At 38.9% G+C, this 25,572-nt stretch overlaps 1 protein-coding gene across 3 annotated transcripts in view; it reads right to left on the bottom strand.

Annotated features, from left to right (window-relative positions):
• Positions 1-6,596: 6,596 nt before the first annotated feature.
• LOC128652888 (cell surface glycoprotein CD200 receptor 1-A) overlaps positions 6,597-25,572 on the bottom strand; it is a 173,574-nt gene continuing 154,598 nt past the window's right edge. For 2 of the 3 annotated variants that reach the window (XM_053705878.1, XM_053705876.1), the window contains exons 5-6: positions 12,075-12,138; positions 6,597-7,342 (exon numbers count right to left, since the gene is read on the bottom strand). In XM_053705878.1, the coding sequence (XP_053561853.1) occupies positions 7,256-7,342; positions 12,075-12,138 (151 nt within the window). In that variant the 3' untranslated portion in view covers positions 6,597-7,255. The remainder of the gene's footprint in view (positions 7,343-12,074; positions 12,139-25,572) is intronic. The other variant, XM_053705877.1, reaches the window with a different exon arrangement.

The raw sequence follows: 25,572 nt of genomic DNA, 5'->3' as shown, positions 1-25,572 counted from the left end.
TTTCAGACTCGCATTGATTTCTATGGCATCCGCGGCCTCCAGGGTGGCGGATTAAAAACCAGGTACGCTGGGCCGGAATAGCCGCGAGCGTACCTGTTAACTATTTGATAACTTGGAAAAAGTGTCAAATAGAGCCGAATGTGTATTCGGAACATCTGTAATGACGTAAGCATCTTTCTGCGTCGGATAAAGACCGGCGGATCATATGTTACGTCACAAATTTCAACTTTTGCCGGTCAGTAGGCTTTGATAACTAGGTTGGATCAATCTCGCAACAATTACGCTGCGGAATTCCGGCGTATTTGCGGTTGAGGCTTTGATAAATAGCCCCCAATGAGTAAAAGTAAAATTACAGCTAAACACAAACACTGCAGAAATGTAAAAATAGCCCTAGTCCCAAACGGTCAGAAAATGGAAAAGTGATCTGATCACCCCTTGCTTGTGCAATTCAAATATACATTATTCCAGCTTAATAATGTCTAAAGGAAAAGCCCATATTGAATATACAAATCTAAGCCACAAAGTTAAATTGTTGAAATAAATTTAAAACCAATGAGTTCCATTAAAGGGACATTGTGCACTAGATTTTTCTTTGCATAAATGTTTTGTAGATGATCCATTTATATAGCTCATCTGGCAGTGTTTTAATAAAAATGTATAGTTTTGCTTATTTTTTACGCCCCACAGTGTCAGATGTATTATATACATGCGTTTACAGACTACTGCAGGCTTCTGTTTATGTTATTTGTCTTTTCATATGCAGGGAAGGGGTGCAGAGGGGAGTGTCTGCTCTTTTTGTTTACCTAGCCCCTTTCAGTGGGTGTCCCAGACAACCTCATCAACTGTACTAAACTTGGAGCTACTAAGCAAGTTTTTAAAAGGTTTTATACTGGATCTTTAGATCAGTATCTGTGCATATTCTTGCAGTTATATGAAAATTGGTCTGCACTGTCCCTTTAACCCCCATGTCAGCCCTGACATGTTTTGCAGATGCTCCGCTTTATCAAAGGATCGGGCGCTTCAGTTCTTGTGTTTTTTTATAGAGGGTCCATATTTCTGGTCACACCTCCTGATGACATCACTGTCCAATAGGATCCTAGTAATATCCTTGCAATCCTACGTCATCCAGACTTGTTAAATAATGCTCAGCATCTAAAATGGTATGCTGGATTTTTGTCTGTGATTATTTATTGGAAAACGTTTTTTAAAGCTATTGTTGATTTATGGATTTGTATTAATGTTATATGTAAAATATAATAAACATGAATACAAATGTATGTGTGAATTAGTATTCCATTCATCTATGAACAATTACTGAGACATATAACAAAGTGATCCTTTAAATGTGGGACATGCAGTACTTGCAGCCATATGCTAAACACTTGGTGGCAACAGGCACTTAGGTTTCAGTTTGCACTGTAAGGCGCGTACTAAACGCAGAAGGTTTCCATGCTAGCACTGCAAAACGTACACCATTACTGACCCAAAAGCACAAGAAAATTCATCTCCAATATGCTAAAAATCATATAAATAAGCGACAGTAGTTTTGGGATGTGCTGTGGAGTCATGAAACACAACTGGAACTTTTCGACCCATTGGATCAGCGGTATGTCTAGAGAAAGAAGAATGAAGCATACTCGGAAAAAAGAACACTCTGCGATTACTTGTAATACCATACATCCCTCTTCCCTCACATTTTTCTAATTTGAAACCCACATGATTCGCTTATTCTCTCCTCTTTCTATACGTGTTGCAGTCATATACCGTCCTCCTGGCTCCTCAACTCAATTTCTAGATCACTTGGCTGCCTGGCTAACTTATTTCCTTTCCTCAGACACCCCTTCCCTCATTCTTGGTGACGTCAACATACCTCTTTACAATCCCACTGCCTCCTCTGCAAAACAACTTTTGCAACTCACTTCGGTTTGTCACAATGGATTGATTCTCCCACTCACAAAGATGGTCGCTCCCTTCACCTGATCTTTAGCTATCGATGCACTCTCTCAAACTTCACAAACTCCCCCTTTCCTCTTTCTGACCACCATCTCCTTACTTGCAACATATCATCCCTCCCTACAACTCTCCCTCCTTCTGCTCCTCACACCAAACTTCACAGAAGCATTATGTCATTAGATCAACAACAGCTTTCTTATTCCCTCAAACCTCTCCTCTCATCCTTCTCCTCCTTTTCCTGCCCTGACCAATCTATCTGCCACTATAATTCCACCCTTACATCTGTCCTTGACAATCTTGCCCCTCTTACCATAGCTCGGAAATCAAACACTCATCCTCAGCCCTGGCATACTCCTCTGACACGATACCTATGCAGATGTTCCCGTACTGCTAAGTGGCACTGGAGAAAATCTAGGAGTTCAGCTGATTTTCAACATTACAAATTTATCTTGAACTCCTACTATTCTGCCCTTAATTTCCATAAGCAACACTACTTCTCTACTCTTATCTCTAATCTTTCTTCAAACCCAAAACATTTGTTATCCACTTTCAATACTCTTCTCCGCCCTCCCCCACATCCTAATACAACTTCTCTGTCACTTCAATAACAAAATCGACTCCATCAGAAATGAAATCAGCTCTCAACATAATTCCATTCTCTCACCCCCTCAAATGCACTCAATCAACCACAACCCACATAACCTTAAACTTAGCTCATTCTCCCCTGTTGCTCTCGCCTCACTACCTGTCCCCTTGACCCTATCCCCTCACAGCTACTCCTCTCCATCTCTTCCACCCTTACCCCTATACTCACACACACTTTCAACCTCTCCCTCAGCACCGGTATATTTCCCTCATCGCTGAAACATGCACTGGTCACACCTATCCTCAAAAAACCTTCCCTTGATCCTACCTCCCCATCCAACTACCGCCCTATTTCCCTCCTCCCTCTTGCATCAAAGCTTCTCAAAAAACTAGCTTATGCACACCTATCCCATTTCTTTACAATAAACTCCTTCCTTGACCCATTGCAATCTGGATTTCGTCCCCATCATTCCACAGAGACAGCAATTGTTACGGTTACCAACGACCTACTTACAGCAAAACCAAAAGGCCACTTCTCTCTGCTTATCCTCCTTGATCTGACCGCAGCATTTGACACTGTTGACCACCCTCTTTTGCTCCAAACCCTCCAATCCTTCGGCATCTGTGACACAGCCCTTTCGTGGCTCTCTTCCTACCTGTCAAACCGTACCTTTAGTGTAGCCTTCTCTGGGGCCTCCTCTGCCCTGTCACCACTTTCTGTCGGAGTACCACAAGGCTCTGTCCTCGGTCCCCTTCTCTTCTCAATCTACACTTCATCACTAGATTCCCTAATAAAGTCCCACAGTTTACAATATAATTTGTATGCCGACGACACCCAAATCTACTTCTCTGCACCAGACCTATCTCCTTCCTTGCTAACCCGTGTCACTAACTGTCTTTCTCACATCTCTAACTGCATGTCCTCTCACTATCTCAAGCTATATCTCTCCAAAACTGAGCTCCTTATTTTCCCCCCTTCCTCTAAACTCTCCACCCCCAATCTCTCTATAACTGTCAACAACTCCATCATTACCCCTACCCCGCATGCCCGATGTCTTGGGGTCACATTTGACTCAGATCTTTCTTTCACTCCTCCCATTCAGTCATTGGCTAAAGCCTGCCTCTCCTCTGTCCTCTCTGGTCTCCCCACCTGCCGCCTAGCTCCTTTACAATCTCAAATGTTCCTAATTGTCAGCATAATTCTTCATTATATACATAAACAGTTGTTCCAATAGTAGAAATGGTATATTGCAATATGTACAATGTTATAGTGTTCCACATTAGTGGATTTCTGTTTATATATATATATATATATATATATATATATATATATATATAATGTTGTGCATTACCTTAAATTTTGTTTTTTTATTATAAAAGCTGTAGGGTGGAGACTGGGCGGGGTTGGGGGCGGAGACTGGATGGGGTTGGGGCGGAGAGAAAGGGGACCCCATTTTGTCATCCTGCCTTGGTCCCGCAAAGACTAGGGCCGGCACTGTATCTGCCTTGTGTGTTCCCTTCACCCTACCGTAGACCTGAGATACTCCCCATCTATTATTTTCTCAATATTGTTCTAGAATTGTAAAATTCTTTGTCTCCCTCTTTACGACTTGTTTCAAGTTTCCAGATTTTCAAATGTTCCCTAAATACGTATTTGTACAGGAATGTTTACACCCTATATTAATCTAGTTCTCTGATTTCACATGGCAAACCCTCTTCTCTTTCAATTGTTCCTCTTGCTTTTACTAACTGCTCCATCATTACCCCTACCCCGCATGCCCGATGTCTCAGGGTCACATTTGACTCAGATCTTTCTTTCACTCCTCACATTCAGTCTTTGGCTAAAGCCTGCCGCTTCCACCTTAAAAACATCTCTAAAATTAGACACTTCCTTACACAAGACACAACTAAGATTTTAATCCACTCTCTCATTCTTTCCCGCCTCGATTACTGCAACTCTGTCCTCTCTGGTCTCCCCACCTGCCGCCTAGCTCCTTTACAATCCATAATGGATGCCTCTGCCAGACTCATCTTCCTTACACGTCGCTCTTCATCTGCTGCACCTCTCTGCCAATCCCTTTACTGGCTTCCTCTTGCCTCTAGGATCAAACACAAAATTCTCATTCTGACATACAAAGCCCTCAACTGCACTGCTCCCCCCTATATCTCAGACCTTGTCTCCAGATACTCTCCCTCCCATCCCCTTCGCTCTGCTCACGACCTCCTACTCTCCTCCTCTCTTGTCACCTCATCACACTCCCGTTTACAGGACTTCTCCAGACTGGCTCCCATCGTGTGGAACTCTCTGCCTCGCTCCACAAGACTCTTTTCTAGTTTTAAAAGCTTCAAGTGCTCCCTAAAGACTCTACTGTTCAGGGATGCATACAACCTACGCTAACCTTTCTTTATACCAGTTCATATCCTCCATTGCTATCCCCTGAACCCCCTTAGCATGTAAGCCTAAGAGTCCAGCTGTTTGTAGATCACCTTCTTAAGAGCTGACTACAACAGTGCAACTCTTGGCAGGGCCCTCTACCCATTTGATCCCTGTAATTGTTTTGTTGTACTCTGCATTTGTTTATATCGCTGCGGAATCTGTTGGCGCTCTACAAATAACCGATAATAATAAAATAATAATAATAACTTGTACTGCCTTTGAGCCCACTTGCCCTGTAGATCACTATGGGGTAGATCACTATGCTGCTTTCTATGCCTGAAGTTCCTGGCTCGCCGGAAACGTAAGTTAAGAAGCAGCAGTTGTAAGAGGTGGCAGACTGCAATCATCCCGATCCAGATGATTGACACCCCTGCTAGCGATCGATTGGCCGCGAATGTGTAGAGGATGGCATTGCACAAGCATTTCACAAGAAACAGCATACGCTGTCAGCATTTAGCAATGTTGGGCGGACATGATTCGCTACAGCAAATCATGTCCACCCGGAACTTGATAAATTGACCCCTTAGTGTAAAGTTGGTAGACATCAGATGGTATATCAAGGATAAACCTTTTATGTTTGTATGATTTCCTTATTGTAAATGATACTCTTTAATTATGCACCTAATGTCACAGAACTGCAGGATGTGTTAGTTCTTTATAGATAAATCCACTTTTAGGGGATCTAAAAGCAAACTAGGCTGTCTTTTATCATTGTGTCTGGTCAGGCCAGTACCCAAAATTATACATCTTTTTCCTCCCAAATATATAAAAATCAGATAACATTGGCACAATTTTAAAATAAAATAAGATCAACTTAAATTACAATTTAAAATAAACTCCAGATCCTGAAATTGTTATAAAATGTATTTCCATTTGACATTAAATTAGCGCTGCGGAATCTGTTGGCGCTCTACAAATACCTGATAATAATAATAAATAAATCTGTGCATGCTCACTAATTTGATTTTGGTTCCTTTCTATGTTATGTTATTGATTAACATCAAAATATTACAACTTTGAAGGTTTATATCATATGTTCTCACATAGGAAAAGAGGAAACCTCTAGCAAATGACATCTACTTCTATGAGAAATTTCATGATGATTGATACAGATGTTTTTGTTGTTGTTGTTTTTTCTAAAAATCCTCATATAGTTGTGTCTGTATTTTTTCATATCTCATTCAGAACATACTGGACCAGTTTGCTTCCGGTCATGCATGATTGTAGTTATTAACTAATCCAATGTAAACCGCACAACACGGAATGTTCATTTGAACTTAAAGTGATGGTAAATTCAAATGATCGACTATTTGCCATTTGATGTAAAACTAAAAAATAATATGAGTTAAATTCCTCAAAACACACAATTTTTCAACTTACTTTGGTAATTTATATGAAACAGTGACTTTCCTATGTTATCCTCCGGCATCCCTCGACACAAAGACCCTTTTTTCTATTTAATGGCATATTTTCATTGTCCAATGAAATCCATAGCATGTTGGCATATTTCAATCCCCCCAAAAAAAGATCTTTTGCGCACGCGTTAGCGACATCAAGCTTCTTGTCTGCGTTCATAAATCGCACATGCGCATTACATTTTTGAAGACACAGATGCCCACAGTTCATTATAAAGTTTTATTTTGCTCTTTGTGAATGGGGAATCACGTTCTCGGACATAGGCAGCAAATCCAAACAATGTTCAGCTCACACGGTTCCAGAGATATACAATGAATCAATTGAGTGATCCATTGTATTCTCCGAAGTGTAAATAGCAGCATTGCGCATATGCAAGTCGGCAAGCTTGCTATTCACGGCTCAGTAGGTAAACAATGATTCGCATGACTCATTGTTTATATCACAGCCGGATGGGTTGCAAAGAGTCATATGTGTGATGAATTTAGCAAAGGTCATGATCGCGTAATTAATAATTAGAGAGTGGGTGGGACCGCTATCTAAATAACAGTGGAAATACAAACAAGTAGAAGTGGCGGAGTTTAAGCTTGAAGCAACGGATCAGTAAATTTATAATTTAATCTACCGATAGATTATAAATTAAAAGAAATAGTTAGCGACTATTGCAAACATCACTTTAAACTACAGTCACCATTAATCCATGTACACAGATTGTAAATATACATTTTTTTTTCCATGTTTTAATTTTAGAGTTTTCAAGTAAATGTCTCTTTTAATGTGCTTAAAAGTCATCAACTTTCATTAAAATTAGAATCCATAGGACGACTTTTCTTAAATACAGTATATTTGTATTCCATTTGGTGCCTTTCATTGCGGTGGGATCATAGATGCTGTACTGTAAATGGTGTTGACTTTCTGTGTGAAGCTGGCATACGGCTCTACGTCTTCTTTATTCTGTCAAAGAAGGGAAACAAGTGTCTTATTACACAGCACAATCGTATTTACAATATATATCCATCAGAAAACCAAACTTTATCCACCATCCTGTATATTACCCACATGTTGTGTGTCTATAAATATTTACACGTTAGATCATTTGTTAAAGGGGTATGAAACTCACATTTTTTCTTTCATTATTTAGATAGAGCATGAGATTTGAAACAACTTTCTAATTTACTTCTATGATCAATTAATATGTGTTCTCTTGGTATCTTTTGTGGAAAATCAAGGACATAAAGATCAGGAGCCTGCCCATGTCCAGAGCACTATATGGCAGCAGTTTGGCCAGAGTGTTATCCATTTGCCAGAGCACTAGAGGGCAGCACTGTTTCCTGTTATATAGTGCTTCAGACACCTACCCAGGTATCTCTTCAACACAGAATATCATGGGAAGGAAGCAGATTTGATAATAGAAGTCAATTGAAAAAAATGTTTAATTGTATGCTCTGTCTGTATCACAAAATAATTTTTTGGGGTTTCAAATCCCTTTAAGATTATCTGAAAACGAGGGCAAAAATACATTTGAAAAATGCATGTGACAGTAGCAGTCGCATTTGTCAGGAGTGTTTTGGGTGTAAAAAGACCACATTCTTTAACACTGGGTCCCCATTGAGTCCACCGAGCCAGACCAGTACTGTCTGTTTCTTTCATCTGGTGTTCTAGATCAGTTTAATAAGACACTTTAGCTGCACAAAAATGTTTTCAGATATAACCACTCTTATGTCTAAATAATAAGAAACATTTGCGTTCAGTTTAGAAGGACACAAAGCATTCAGGGGCTTGTCCTGCTCACGGCAGTTTGGGAATGTTCATCTTTCTGAGATTAACTAGCAGCTAGATTACGAGTTTCTGCGCGATAGAGGGTATTTAACAAACGCAACAAAAGTTGCATTATTTCCCCCTCCATAGCGCAGCCATTACAAGTTTTCAAACAGCCGGCTTGTGCGTGCGATATGGTTGCGTTGAGCTCCATACCGCACAAGATACAAGTGCTGTTTTGACGTGCTTGTGCACACTTTACCCATAGACATCAATGGAGAGAGAGTGTTAGAAAAAAACTAACACCTGAAGTGCGGAATGAAAAGCTCTATAACGCAGCTCCATTGATGTCCATGGGGAAAAAACAGTTACGTTTAAACCTAACACCCTAACATAAAAACCACATCTAAACACCCCTAATCTGCCGCCCCCAACATCGACGACACCTACATAATGTTATTAAACCCTAATCTGCCGCTCCCGACATCGACGACACCAACATAATGTTATTAAACCCTAATCTGCCGCCCCGACATTGCCGACACCTACATAATGTTATTAACCCCTAATATGCCGCTCCTGACATTGCCGCCACTATGAAAATTCATTAACCCCTACTCCGCTTCTCCCTGACACCGCCACCACTATGATAAACCTTTTAACCCCTAAACCGCAAGCCCCCCACAACAAAATATACTAAATTAAATTATTAACCTATTTTTCTTTATTCTTTTTGATAATTGAATTTGTTATTTTTGATAATGTAGTGTTTGTTATTTTTTGTAATTAGATACTTTGTAATTTTTATAGTAGTTAGGGTTTTTTTAATGTGTATTTTAGTTTTCTTTAATTGGTAGTTAGTTTAATTTTAGTTTGATAGTTAAATTAGTTTAATTGTTAGTTTAAACTTAGTTTTTTTAATTTGACAGGTAAGTTTTAATTTAATTTAAGATAGGTAAATTGTAATTTTAATATAAAGTTATGGGGTGTTAGGGGTTACTAGTTTAAATTAGTTTATTGCGATGTGGGGGCTTTCGGTTTAGGGGTTAATAGTTTAATTTAGTATATTTCGTTGTGAGGGGCTTGCGTTTTAGGGGTTAATAGGTTTATTATAGTGGCAGCGGTGTTGGGGAGCGACGGAATAGGGGTTAATAACTTTAGTATAGTGGGGGCGATGTGGGCGGATGGCAGATTAGGGGTTAATAATATGTAAATAGTGTTTGCGATGTGGGAAGGTGGTGGTTTAGGGGTTAATATCTTAATTATAGTGGTGACGATGTCGGGAGCGGCGAAATAGGGGTTAATAAATTTTATTAGTGGTGACGATGTCGGGAGCGGCAGATTAGGGGTTAATAACTTTAATATAGTATTTGTGATGCGGGAGGGCCTCGGTTTAGGGGTTAATAGGTAGTTTATGGGTGTTAGTGTACTTTGTAACAGTTTAGTTATGAGTTTTGTGTAACAGTTTTGTTGCGTAAAACTCATAACTACTGCTCTCAGATGGCGGTACTGATCTTGTTGTTATAGGGTGTAAACCAAGCTTTTTAGCCTCACCGCAAAACTGGTAATGGCTGCGCTATGGAAGTCCCATGAAAAAACGTAATTTTTACGAGTGAGGGACTGACGTTGCGTTACAGGCTAAAAGGCTTGCGGTGCAGCTATACCAACAAGACTTGTAATGGCTGCATTGCTGTTTTAACGCTAAAATTACAATTTTTTCAGCGTTACGCACAACTCGTAATCTACCTGTATGTTAGTAACTCCTTCATAGAGATGACTGTGTAACGATAAAATAAAATTCTCTCATATATTACAGAATTTAGTTTTTTTCATGTTATCTCCCTTTAAAGCAGGGGTGGGGGACTTTGACACTCCAGATGTTTCAGAACTACATTACCCATGAGGCTTAGCAAGTCCAATTGAGCATCAAGGGAAATATAGTTCTGAAACATCTGGAGGGCCAAGGTCCCCCATCCCTGCTTTAAAGGGACACTCAAGTTAAAATACACGTTTATGATTTAGGAAGTACATGCAGTTTTAACCATTTAATGACCAATAGCGGAATTATTCTGTCATGGAACAATTGAGCAAATGATTAAAGGGACAGTAAAGTCAAAATTAAACTTTCATGATTCAGTTAGAACTTGCAATTTTAAACTACTTTTAAATTAACTTCTAATATATATTTTGCTTTGTTCTCTTCATATTGTTAGCTGAAAAGCATAACTAGGTACCTGTATCTCTGCAGATTTCCCCCTAATCTCAGTGCTTTTTACAAACTTGCATTTTAGCCAAAAAGATTACAAATGGCATGCTAACTTCTGTGCATGAGTGATATCAAAAAATGTAGCTTTTTGTGCATATCCTTAATAGTGCTCATATTACTAATATAATTATTATTAAGTTAAAAATAAACGCGTTCGCTTGAGCGCAATTGCAATTTGTGCTCGCCGATTAAGCACGATTGCTGAACTCACATTAAGGGTAAGGTGTTGCATTAAACACAGCATAAGTACATTTAAAAGTAGTTACATTTATATCAAAACTATCTGATAAAATTATTTAATTTTTTTTTTAATAAAAAAGTTATAAGGGCTCAAAAGATATATGGTATAAGGTGTTTGACAAAAAGAGGGCTCTAACATATATATATATATATATATATATATATATATATATATATATATATATATATATATATATATATATATATATATATATATATACAAAGACATGTCTAAATCTTTAATGTTTAATAATGCGTTTAAAGAACAATCTAATCCAAAATTTGTATTGTTTAAAAAGATAGATAATGCCTTTACTACCCATTCACAGCTTTGCATAACCAACACTGTTATATGAATATACTTTAAAACAATTAAATCTCTAACATTGGAATATACAATATTAATAGTTTGGGTTCGCGTGCGAGTATGAGTGTTTTTTCAGTTTGCACGCTCCATTGATGCCTAAGGGAGAATATGTCAATGCAGTTGTGATATCTGAAGCACAACTCTTTGCACATGTCGGGTTTTGCTCGTGCACAAACATTTTTCCCAATGCCCGTAAAATGTTAACTTCTAGCAAAGTTGATGCTCGAGTGGGAGCACTAAATAGCACACCACTTGCAATCTAGCCAACAGTAAGTGTTATGTCTTATTTCTAACAATGAATATTAACAGTTGTCACAAAAGTTCAATTACTGAAAAAAAGTCTGTGAAAGCTTAGGGAGCAGTTGTAAACAATGAAGCATAATGGTTTAAACCAATATACACAACATCAAGATAAACCCCCTTGCACCAAACTGGAGTAAAAAAGAAGTGATGTAAAGTGAGTAAAAAAGAAGTGATGTAAAGTGAGTAAAAAAGAAGTGATGCACCATTAAAATCATAATGCTAAGGTGAGATTGGCCCTTATAAAGTGTAAGGAATCAGAGAAGTAAGAAGAAGAAAAGTGCATATCCAAAGCATTTATAGTAAAAGTTGTACACAAATGAAATGTTATAGATAACTAGATAGGCACTGTAAGCCCACCCTCTCAAATAAAAGAGAGTATATTTCTCAAAAGAATTTGACCTGAGAATAAAAGTCATATTTACCATTAGACATTTATATGATATGTTCTAGAGAATCTGTATGGTCTACTAGGCTAATCCAGCTGTCATAAGAAAGGTGTTTTTTTATCCAATGCTGGTGTATTAAGCATTTAGCGCAGTTATTCATTAGTTTAAAAGGAAAATCCCAATATCTGTTCCATTTCCTTTATTACACTGTCCCAATAGGGTTGAATGTAGGAGCAATCCCACCAAATATGTAATACTGATCCTGGGTAGATGCAGGACCTAGTTATTGTATTGATAAAGGTGTCCATGATTTATCTAGGAGCATCTTATTGCAAAACAATAAGGTTCAGATAACATATGCATTACCTGCTCACTAGGACTTTGGGCTGATTCTGCTGCAGAGCCTTTGACATTATGCCTGAAAAATCTTCTGAAAAACAAAAACAGAGGTAAACAAATTAGGAAACTTCATCAATAAAACATCTCACCCAGAATAGATGATCACCCAGTACATAGTGGTTTCAATGTAACGGGACAGGAATGTTGCAGGGAACTTTACCACTAGAGAGCAAACTTCTGTTATCACCTTGAGTGTCAGAAAACCCTCACTGATATCCAAAGGTTAAACTAACCCCAACTTCTAAGCCAAACCTCAGTTTGTACCCTACCCTTAGTTCTCATACCAATTCCTGACCATAACCCCTAACCCCAGTCAGTAACCTTAACTTTAGACTTAGTCCCTGAAGATCAGTGTTCCAAGCTAGATCATTGAGTAAGACATTGTTTTTGCAGGATTTTCTGGGTAATAAGATTTAGCTGCTATTAGATCTCCTAGCAAGAAAGCCTTGCTGTGATAATGTGGTCAGTAACCTCAAAGCTGCGAAGTAGCAGCCAGATACCAGAAAAGGGAAGTATATGAATAGGTTACAAAAGATGTCAAAACTGTAGTTTAAAGGGACAGTCAACACCAAAATGTTTGTTATTTAAAAAGATAGATAATCCCTTTGTTACACATTTCCCAGTTTTGCATAACCAACACAGTTATATTAATACACTTTTTACCTCTGTAATTACCTTGTATCTAAGCCTCTACAAACTGCCCCCTTATTTCAGTTCTTTTGACAGACTTGCATTTGAGTCAATCAGTGCTGACTCCTAGGTAACTTCACGTGTGTGAGCTCAATGTTATCTATATGACAAAGACACAAGAGAGCGGGTAGGATGCTCCAGCTAGACGTGCCGTGGCAGTCTTCTGCACTATCACATGATGAACAAAGGCCAGTAAGGGTGCACGTAGGGAACACGTCCCTGTTGAGACCTGAGTAATTGATATCAGAAACAAGGATATCTCAGCACTCCAATGTTAATAGTGAAAAAATCCTATATAGGCAATGGTAAAAAAAAAAAGGTAAGCGGTAGCCCAATAAAAATAACCAGGACAAGAGGGGAAACCAAGAATTCTAGTACATCAGACACGTTTCATGCCGCTAGGGTACTTGTTCACTGATAGCTACCTTTTGTTTTTACCTTTGCCAATAAAGAATTTTTCACTTTTAACATTGGAGTGCCAGGATATCCTTGTTTCTGTTATCTATATGACACACTTGAACTAATGCCCTCTAGTGGTGAAAAACTGTCAAAATGCACTGAGATAAGATGCTGCCTCCAAGGTCTAAGAAATTAGCATATGAGCCTACCTAGGTTTAGCTTTCAACTAAGAACACCAAGAGAACAAAGCAAAATTGGTGCTAAAAGTAAATTGTAAAGTTGTTTAAAATTGCATGCCCTATTTGAATCATAAAAGTTAATGTTGGACTTGACTGTCCCTTTAAGATTCAGAGAATGGTGATAAAAAGTAAATTTATGCTTACCTGATAAATTAATTTCTTCTACGATACGACAAGTCCACGGATTTCATCCTTACTTGTGGGATATTAACCTCCTGCTAACAGGAAGTGGCAAAGAGCACCACAGCAGAGCTGTATATATAGCTCCTCCCTTCCCTCCACCCCCAGTCATTCGACCAAAGGTTTAGGAAGAGAAAGGAAAAGCTAAAGGTGCAGAGGTGACTGAAGTTGTAAAAAATAAAATATAATGTAAAATCTGTCTGAAAAATGACAGGGAGGGCCGTGGACTCGTCGTATCGTAGAAGAAATTAATTTATCAGGTAAGCATAAATTTACTTTTCTTCTACAAGATACGACGAGTCCACGGATTTCATCCTTACTTGTGGGATACAATACCAAAGCTACAGGACACGGATGAAACGGGAGGGACAAGACAGAGACCTAAATGGAAGGCACCACTGCTTGAAGAACCTTTCTCCCAAAAACAGCCTCAGAAGAAGCAAAAGTATCAAATTTGTAAAATTTGGAAAAAGTATGAAGAGACGACCAAGTCGCAGCCTTGCAAATCTGTTCAACAGAAGCATCGTCTTTAAAAGCCCATGTGGAAGCCACAGCCCTAGTAGAATGAGCCGTAATTCTTTCAGGAGGCTGCTGTCCAGCGGTTTCATATGCCAGGCGGATGATACTCTTCAGCCAAAAAGAAAGAGAGGTAGCCATAGCTTTCTGACCCCTACGCTTTCCAGAATAAACAATGAATAATGAAGACGATTGACGGAAATCCTTAGTTGCCTGCAAGTAAAACTTCAAGGCACGGACCACGTCCAGGTTATGTAACAGAAGAAGGATTAGGACACAAGGAAGGAACAACAATTTCCTGATTAATATTCTTATTTGAAACAACCTTAGGAAGGAATCCAGATTTGGTACGTAAAGCTACCTTATCAGAAAGAAAGATAAGATAAGGTGAATCACATTGTAACGCTGAAAGCTCAGAAACTCTATGAGCAGACGAAATAGCAACTATAAACAAAACTTTCCAAGATAACAACTTAATATGTATGGAATGCATGGGTTCAAATGGAACCCCTTGAAGAACACTAAGGACTAAATTCAAACTCCAGGGCGGAGCAATTGGTCTAAACACATGCTTAATTCTGGTTAAAGCCTGACAAAAAAGACTGAACGTCTGGAACATCTGCCAAACGTTTGTGCAACAAAATTGACAAAGCAGAAATTTGTCCCTTTAAGGAACTCGCTGATAACCCTTTCTCCAATCATTCTTGGAGAAAGGACAGAATCCTGGGAATCCTAACTCTACTCCATGAGTAGCCCTTGGATTCACACCAAAAAAGATATTTACGCCATATCTTATTGATACTTATTGATACTAATATACTAATAGATTGGTCCTGTATTTACAAGTGTAATTGACTACTACTCTGTTTGTGGCATCTCTATTCAGTGCTTGTACTGTGTGCTGCTGCTTAATTATCATGTCATTGTCATTTGCGTAGTTTCTAAACATTTATTACTATATGTTTAAGTTCACTGTCCGGTTTACCCTGCCTTTCCGAAGCGCACACATTTTTGTGTGCACATCCCTTAGCACACCGCTTTGTTGTGCAACATGACATACGGCTCTATGTCTAGCGTTGCCATGACTTCCAGTTACGGCCTCGCTTTGGTTACCGGTGCGCGTGACGTCATCACGTTGACGTATACACGCATGGGACACTAACATCTTTATACGCCATATCTTATGATAGATCTTTCTAGTGACAGGCTTACGTGCCTGTATCAAAGTATCAATGACTGAATCGGAGAAACCCCGCTTAGATAAAATCAAGCGTTCAATCTCCAAGCAGTCAGCTGCAGAGAATTTAGATTTGAAAGTTGGAAAGGTCCTTGAATGAGAAGGTCCTGTCTCAATGGAAGTTTCCATGGTGGTAGAGAGGACATGTCCATTAGCTCCGCATACCAAGTCCTGCGCGGCCACGCAGGCGCAATCTGAATTACTGAAGCTCTCTCCTGCTTGATCAGAGCAATCACGCGGGTAAGGAGAGGAAACGGTGGAAACACATAAGCTAGGCTGAACGACCAAGGCACTGCCAAGGCATCTATCAGTTCAGCCTGAGGATCCCTCGACCTGGATCTGTATCTTGGAAGCTTGGCATTCTGTCGAGATGCTATCAGATCCAATTCTGGTCTGCCCCATCGGAGAATCAGAGAAGCAAAAACCGCTTCCCAGTTGTCTACTCCTGGGATGTAGATTGCTGACAGATAACAAGAGTGGGCCTCCGCCCATTGAATTATCTTGGATACTTCTGTCATCGCTAAGGAACTCCTCGTTCCCCCCTGATGATTGATATAAGCCACAGCCGTGATGTTGTCCGACTGGAATCTGATGAATTTGGCCGAGGCTAACTGAGGCCATGCCTGAAGCGCATTGAATATTGCTCTCAAATCCAGAATATTGATTGGAAGTAGAGACTCCACCTGAGTCCATACACCCTGAGCCTTCAGGGAATTCCAGACTGCACCCCAGCCCAGAAGGCTGGCATCTGTTGTCACTATCACCCACAAGGGTCTGCGGAAACACGTCCCCTGGGACAGATGATCCAGCGACAACCACCAAAGAAGAGAATCTCTGATCTCTTGATCCAGATTTATCGGAGGAGATAAATTTGCATAGTCCCCATTCCACAGACCGAGCATGCACAGCTGCAGTGGTCTGAGATGAAAACGAGCAAATGGAATGATGTCCATTGCCGCTACCATTAATCCAATTACCTCCATACACTGAGCCACTGATGGCCGAGGATTGGACTGAAGGGCTCGGCAAGTATTTAGAATTTTTTACTTTCTGACCTCTGTCAGAAATATTTTCATGTCTACAGAATCTATCAGAGTTCCCAAGAAGGGAACCCTTGTCCTTGGAACTAGTGAACTCTTTTCTAGATTCACATTCCATCCGTGAGTTCTCAGAAAGGACAACACTGTGTCTGTATGAGATTTCGTCAGATGATAAGTTGACGCCAGAATCAAAATATCATCCAGATAAGGTGCCACTGCTATGCCCCGTGGTCTCAGCACCACCAGAAGGGACCCTAGAACCTTCGTGAAGATCCTGGGTGCTGTGGCCAACCCGAAGGGAAGAGCCATGAACTGAAAATGTTTGTCCAGGAAGGCAAACCTTAGGAACTGATGATGTTCCTTGTGGATAGGAATATGAAGGTATGCATCCTTCAAGTCCACGGTAGTCATGTATTGACCCTCCTGGATCATTGGTAAAATTATTCTAAAGGTCTCCATCTTGAAGGATGGGACTCTGAGAAACTTGTTTAGACTCTTGAGGACTAAAATAGGTCTGAACGTTCCCTCTTTTTTGGGAACTACAAAAAGATTTGAGTAAAATCCCTGTCCCTGTTCTGATCTTGGAATCGGACAAATTACTCCCATAGTAAAGAGGTCTTTTACACAGCGTAAGAACGCCTCTCTTTTTATCTGGTTTACAGACAATTGTGAAAGAAGAAATCTCCCCCTTGGGAGAACATTTTTGAACTCCAGTTGATAGCCGTGAGACACGATATCCAGTGCCCAGGGGTCTTGAACATCTCTTGCCCAAGCCTGGGCAAAGAAAGAAAGTCTGCCCCCTACTAGATCCGGTCCCGGATCGGGGGCCGTCCCTTCATGCTGTCTTTGTAGCAGCAGCAGGCTTCTTGGGTTGTTTATCCTTGTTCCAAGCCTGGTTGGGTCTCCAGATGGACTTGGACTGAAAAAAATGCTTTGTGGAGGAAGAGGAAGCAGAGGGTACTCCTTTAAAATTTCGAAAGGAACGAAAATTATTTTGTTTACCCCTCATCTTAACAGACTTATCCTGAGGTAGAGCGTGACCTTTACCTCCAGTAATGTCAGAAATGATTTCCTTCAATTCAGGCCCGAATAGGGTCTTCCCCTTGAAAGGAATAGCTAGTAGCTTTGATTTAGATGACACATCAGCAGACCACGATTTCAACCATAACGCTCTACGCGCCAAAATGGCAAATCCTGCATTTTTCGCCGCCAACTTAGCAATTTGAAAGGCGGCATTTGTAATAAAAGAATTAGCTAGCTTGAGAGCCCTAATTCTATCTAAAATGTCTTCTAAAGGGGTCTCAACCTTCAGAGACTCTTCTAGAGCATCAAACCAAAAAGCTGCTGTAGTAGTAACAAGTAGTTGGTTGTAAAAGGAAACCCTGATGAATAAATAATTTCTTTAGAAGACCCTCTAACTTCTTATCCATAGGGTCTTTGAAAGCAGAACTGTCCTCAATAGGAATAGTCGTACGCTTAGCCAGGGTAGATATAGCTCCCTCCACCTTAGGGACCGTCTGCCAAGAGTCCCGAATGGTGTCTGATATTTTCTTGAAATTAAGAGGCGGAGAGAACGGTATACCCGGTCTGTCCCATTCCTTCTTATAATTTCCGAAATTCTTTTAGGAACCGGAAAAACGTCAGTGTAAGTAGGTACCTCTAGGTATTTGTCCATTTTACACAATTTCTCTGGAGGTATCACAATAGGGTCACAATCATCCAGAGTCGCTAAAACCTCCCGAAGTAACAGGCGGAGGTGTTCAAGCTTAAACTTAAAGGACATAACGTCCGAATCTGTCTGAGGTAACAAATTTCCTGGGTCTGAAAGTTCTCCCTCAGACAAAAATTCCCTGACCCTCAACTCAGAGCCATGTGGGGGTACATCGGAAATAGCCAGCAAAGCATCAGAGCATTCAGTATGTACATTAATACCTGACCTACTGCGTTTACCCTGTAACACTGGTAACTTAGATAATACCTCCGTAAGGGTAGTTGACATAACTGCAGCCATATCCTGCAAAGTAAAAGAATTAGACGCACTTGAAGTACTTGGCGTTGCTTGTGTGGGCGTTAGAGGTTGTGACACTTGGGGAGAATTAGATGGCATATCCTGATTCTCTTCAGACTGAGAATCATCCTTAGGCACACTTTCATTACCTAAAATATGCTCTTTACAATGTAAGGCCCTTTCAGTACAATAGGTACACAAAGTAAGAGAGGGTACCACAATGGCTTCTAAACACATAGAACAATTAGTTTCCTCAATGTCAGACATGATGAACAGACTAGCAATAACCACAATAGTCGTAGATCACCTTATTTATTGATTTAAATAACATTTAGAAAAATGTGTACTGCGCCTTTAAGAAATAAAAAGAGCACAATTTTTTTCTCAGACTGTCAAAAACGTTAATAAACGTTACACAATTAAATATCTATATTCAATTGGCCCAAAAAGTATTGCACCCTATAAGGAAAAAAGGAAATGTACCCTCTAAGAGACATTTTAACCAAAAAATATGTTTTGACTGAAAAAATTACCCCTGCACCTCTGTGGCGCCTACCTGCCCCCAGGGTACTGCCAAATGACTCAACAACGATCCGGTGAACAGAACACAAGTTTAGGCCCCACCGAAGCTAATGCCTGCTGCCTTCTCATCAGAGTAACCTGCTCGTCTGAGCGTGCGAAATAGGCCCCGCCCATCATGGACGTCGTCCTAATAGTCTGATTAACCGCTTGGGAAACGGTCTGAAAACAAGCCATGTGGTCCCCTTTTTAATAAAAACTTTCAGCCCTACTGACCTTGTTGTATAATAAAATATAAAATCTCATGCTGCCTCTCCCAGTGTCAAGCTCCATACAGTGTCAAAGTCATATGTCAAAGCAATATGAATAAACATAGGATTCTCAGTAACACCCTCAGTGTACAGGTCTACTGCTTACCCCTTCCCTTGCAGGGAAAAAATGTCAGCCAGCTCTGATATACCAAGTCTCCTTAAAATAAAAGACTGAAGATACCTCAATGCTGCTTGTAGCATGACACCGTTCTCCACACTGAAGATTTCTCTTGCACTACCTTCAGAAGCTCTGTGGGAACATTGAGAAACATACAGATACATGTCGAAAGATGTATTTTATATATATATATATATATATATATATATATATATATATATATATATATATATATATATATATATATATATATATATATATATATACACACAGTATATATATGTGTGTGTGTGTGTATATATATATATATATATATACACACAGTATATATATGTGTGTGTGTGTGTATGTATATATATATATATATATACACACAGTATATATATGTGTGTGTGTGTGTATATATATATATATATATATATACACACAGTATATATATGTGTGTGTGTGTGTATATATATATATATATATATATATATATACACACAGTATATATATGTGTGTGTGTGTGTATATATATATATATATATACACACAGTATATATATGTGTGTGTGTGTGTGTATATATATATATATATATATATATATATACATGTTCACATGTATTTATGTATTTATATGTGTATATATGTATTGACAGTCAAATATACACATATAAACACATAAATATATATGTACACACATTAGAGCCCTTAGCCATTAAATAGACGAAAACATGAAAAAACATATTTATGCAGTATTCATGTTTTCCCGATGGTTTTTTTACAAGCATTTTTTCTCTCTATTGACTTCTATGGGGAATGAAATCGCGTTTGCGTGATAGTCGGGTGTTAGGTTATTATTCAACTTTTTTTTTTCTCCATTAATTTCTATGGGGAAATACATGCACACACACACAATAATTAGATTTTTGCGCTATTCGGGTTATCGCTGGTGATAAATAAGTATTTTTTTAATTTGTAATACGAACGAGACTGGCGCAAAAAACTTAACCAAATATATATATACCAAAATATCATCAGATTTATAGGAATATGTATTTTTTAATGAATAGAACATATTCTTCTATGTGAAGAATATTGGAATGTGAAATATTAATATTTCAGGTCGGACTGGCGTACTTGAGAAAATTTGAACAGGTTTGTGCACGAGTAAGTGTGTTAATTTTTTTTACAACTTTAATGCGTTGGATTAACACTTGTGCAAAAAATTATTACTTTCAACGTGTAATATGATCACTAACCAATGCGCGCAAAAAGCTTACTTCTAGCGGAGTTAGTGCATGAGTGGGAGCGATAGATAGCAATCCACTCATAATCTAGCCCTCAGTTTGTAGGATAGCATTATGTTTATCCCAGGCATTAGTTAGTATGTACAATAGCCTTATACTGATCCAAGGCATGAGTTAGTTTGTAGGATAGCATTATGCTTACACCGGGCATTAGTTAGTATGTAGGATAGCCTTATGCTTATACCAAGCATTAGTCAGTATGTAGAATAGCCTTATGCATACACCAGGCTTTAGTTAGTATGTGGGATAGCCTTATGCTTATCCCAGGCATCAGTTAGTATGTAGGATAGCTTTATGCTTATCCCATGCATTAGTTAGTATGTAGGATAGCCTTATGCTTATACCAAGCATTAGTCAGTATGTAGAATAGCCTTATGCATACACCAGGCTTTAGTTAGTATGTGGGATAGCCTTATGCTTATCCCAGGCATTAGTTAGTATGTAGAATAGCCTTATGCTTATCCCAGGCATTAGTTAATATGTAGAATAGCCTTATGCTTGACATTAGTTAGTATGTAGGATATCCTTATGATTATCTCAGGCATTAATTAGTATGTAGAATAGCCTTGTGCTTTTCTCAGGCATTATTTAGTATGTAGGATAGCTTTATGCTTATCCCAGGCATTAGTTAGTACGAAGGGGAGTCTTATGCTTATCCCAGGCATAAGTTAGTATGTAGAATAGCCTTATGCTTATCCCAGGCATTAGTTTGTATGTAGGATAGCCTTATGTTTATCCCAGGAATTAGTATGTAGGATAGCCTTATGCTTATCCCAGGCATTGGTCATTATGTAGTATAGCCTTATGCTAATACCACCAAGCATTAGTTAGCATGTAGGATAGCTGTATGCTTATTCCATGTATTAATTAGCATATAGAATAGCTTTATGCTGATACACGGCATTAATTAGTATAGCCTTATTCTTATCCCAGGCATTCAGTGGCGTATTTAGGTATTTTGCTGCATTAGGCACACAAAATTCTGCTGCCCCCGCCCCCCCCAAGGTTTTAGGCCTTTTTCCCCCTTAATATTATTTTGGGTCAGTGTGTAATATGTTTTTCATTTTTTATTTCATAACAATTCAAAAGAAAATGGGATAGCAAAACACTTGCATACAAAAGGGGTTGAATTGCATGCATTTCATACCATTTTCTCCCGAGAGAAGGGAGAGAAAAGAAGGGGAGGGAAGAAAAGGGAGGGAGGGAGGAAGAGAGTTGAGGGAAAGAAGAATACACTTTGAAACAACATACAGTAATTACCATTATTCAAATAATAAAACTTTTTAAGTGCCCTTTTACTATTTACTCCATGGGTTCATGAATGCAGAGAAAGCAAGCTATTAGTAGCTAACATACATTAGCGCTGAGAGTTTATGATTAGACATCACATGAATGCAGAGAAAGCAAGCTATTAGTAGCTAACATACATTAGCGCTGAGAGTTTATGATTAGACATCACATGAATGCAGAGAAAGCAAGCTATTAGTAGCTAACATACATTAGCATTGAGAGTTTATGATTAGACATCACATGAATGCAGAGAAAGCTAGCTATTAGTAGCTAACATACATTAGCGCTGAGAGTTTATGATTAGACATCACATGAATGCAGAGAAAGCAAGCTATTAGTAGCTAACATACATTAGCATTGAGAGTTTATGATTAGACATCACATGAATGCAGAGAAAGCTAGCTATTAGTAGCTAACAAACATTAGCGCTGAGAGTTTATGATTAGACATCACATGAATGCAGGGAAAGCTAGCTATTAGTAGCTAACAAACATTAGCACTGAGAGTTTATGATTAGACATCACATGAATGCAGAGAAAGCAAGCTATTAGTAGCTAACATGCTTTAGCGCTGAGAGTTTATGATTAGACATCACGGGGTCGATCCGATAAAAATCGTCGCCCGCAAAAGCTGGCGACGCCAATATTTGCGCTGGTTTGGTATCCTATATACGGCGTAACCTAGAAGTTACGCGCGTATATTTCTTCCGTCCCCCGTAGTTTTTTGGGCCATAGGCAGGTATACCAAACCAGCGCAGTTTGGTATCCAATATACAGCGTAAGGACTTACGTGGCGAAAATGGAGAAATCTTACTCCATTTTCACCTTGCCACAAAAAGCAGCCGTAAGAAGCCTTACGCTGACTATTGGAGCCCCGTAACTCCCTAAACTAGCTAGTAAATAAACCTAACACCTAACGCATGCGCAATGTCTATCTACCTGTCAACCGCGATCCCCCGCCGCAATCCCTAATAAAGTTATTAACCCCTAAACCGCCGCTCCCGGACCCTGCCGCCATCTACATAAACTAACCCCCTACTGTGAGCCCCCAAAAACCGCCGCCATCTACCTTATCTATCGCCTAATGTGAACCCCTAAAACCGCCGCCATCTACCTTATCTATCCCCTAATGTGAACACCTTACACCGCTGCCATCTACCTTATCTATCCCCTAATCTGACCCCTTACACCGCCGCCACCTATATAAAAATGATTAACCCCTAATCTAATCCCCCTATACTGCCGCCAGCTATATTAATATTATTAACCCCTAATCTAATCCCCCTAAAGTAATAAACTCTATTACCAGCCCTTAAAAGGGCCTTTTGCGGGGCTTTGCCCCAAAGTAAACAGCTCTTTTACCCTATAACCTGCCCTCCCTACACCGCCGCCACCTATATTAATAGTATTAACCCCTAATGTAAGCCCCTTACACCGCTGCCATCTCTATTAAAATTATTAACCCCTAATTTAATCTACCTACCCCGCCGCCAGCTATGTTATCTATATTAACCCTAAGTATATTATAGTTAATATAGTTATTACATTATATATATTAACTATATTAACCCTAATTATATTAGGGTTAATATAGTTAATATAGTTACTATAGTATTTATATTAACTATATTAACTCTATCTAACCCTAACACCCCTAACTAAATTCTTATTAAATAAATCTAATTCATATTATAAACTAAAATATTCCTATTTAAATCTAAATACTTACCTATAAAATAAACCCTAAGATAGCTACAATATAATTAATAATTACATTGTAGCTATGTTAGGGTTTATATTTATTTTACAGGTAAATTGTTAATTACTTTAACTAGATATAATAGATATTAAATAGTTATTAACTATTTAATATCTACCTAGTTAAAATAATTCCCCAATTACCTGTAAAATAAATCCTAACCTAAGTTACAAATACACCTACACTATCAATAAATTAAATACACTACAAACATCTATCTAAAAATACAATTAAATTAACTAAACTAAATTACAAAAAAAAACAAACACTAAATTACAAAAAATAAAAAAGATTACAGCAATTTTAAGCTAATTACACCTATTCTAAGCCCCCTAATAAAATAACAAAGCCCCCCAAAATAAAAAAAAATCCCTGCCCTATTCTAAATTAAAAAAATGTCAAAGCTCTTTACCTTACCAGCCCTTAAAAGGGCCTTTTGTGGGGCATGCCCCAAAGAATTCAGCTCTTTTGCATTTAAATAAATATACAATACCCCCCCAACATTACAACCCACCACCCACATACCCCTATTCTAAACCCACAATGCACAGAGTAACATTGTATGGATATTGAGATAAAAAAATTACATGTAAATATTTCAGTAAGATGTTATTTAGTTTCCATGATGAAAGAATGTTGTAACTGTATGTTGAACATTTAAATGAAAATAATGATAACAAATACAAATTGTGGCAAGTGCAAGCTGCCTTTAATGTATCTAGAGCAAGTTATATATTAATATAATACAAAGATACCTAGTAATTTTGAATCATGGTTTTCAAGTACTTTAGTCTAGACAGCAGTGACCTCTAGTGGAGACTAAAAGTATGCATGCATGCATTAATTAGTTTGTAGGATAGCCTTATGCTTATCCCAGGCATTAATTAGTATGCACTATAGCCTTATGCTTATCCCAGGCATTAGTTAGTATGTAGGATAGCCTTATGCTTATCCCAGGCATTAGTTAGTATGTAGGATAGCCTTATGCTTATCCCAGTAATTAGTTAGTACGCAAGATAGCTTTTTGCTTATCCCAGGCACTAGTTGGTACGTAGGGGAGCATTATGCTTATCCCAGGGATTACTTAGTATGTAGAATAGCCTTATTCTTATCCCAGGCTTTAGTTAGTATGTAGGATAGCCTTATGATTACCCCAGGCATTAGTTAGTATATAAAAACATAATTTATGCTTACCTGATAAATTCCTTTCTTCTGTTGTGTGATCAGTCCACGGGTCATCATTACTTCTGGGATATAACTCCTCCCCAACAGGAAATGCAAGAGGATTCACCCAGCAGAGCTGATATAGCTCCTCCCCTCTACGTCAGTCCCAGTCATTCGACCAAGAATCAACGAGAAAGGAGTAACCAAGGGTGAAGTGGTGACTGGAGTATAATTTAAAAGATATTTACCTGCCTTAAAAACAGGGCGGGCCGTGGACTGATCACACAACAGAAGAAAGGAATTTATCAGGTAAGCATAAATTATGTTTTCTTCTGTTATGTGTGATCAGTCCACGGGTCATCATTACTTCTGGGATACCAATACCAAAGCAAAAGTACACGGATGACGGGAGGGATAGGCAGGCTCATTATACAGAAGGAACCACTGCCTGAAGAACCTTTCTCCCAAAAATAGCCTCCGAAGAAGCAAAAGTGTCAAATTTGTAAAATTTGGAAAAAGTATGAAGCGAAGACCAAGTTGCAGCCTTGCAAATCTGTTCAACAGAGGCCTCATTCTTAAAGGCCCAAGTGGAAGCCACAGCTCTAGTGGAGTGAGCTGTAATTCTTTCAGGAGGCTGCTGTCCAGCAGTCTCATAGGCTAAACGTATTATGCTACGAAGCCAAAACGAGAGAGAGGTAGTAGAA

Source organism: Bombina bombina, chromosome 3, assembly GCF_027579735.1.
Source record: "Bombina bombina isolate aBomBom1 chromosome 3, aBomBom1.pri, whole genome shotgun sequence".
Lineage (NCBI taxonomy): Eukaryota > Metazoa > Chordata > Amphibia > Anura > Bombinatoridae > Bombina > Bombina bombina.
The sequence above is the reverse complement of the archived record's forward strand: the minus strand, read 5'-3'. Positions and strand labels throughout refer to the sequence as shown.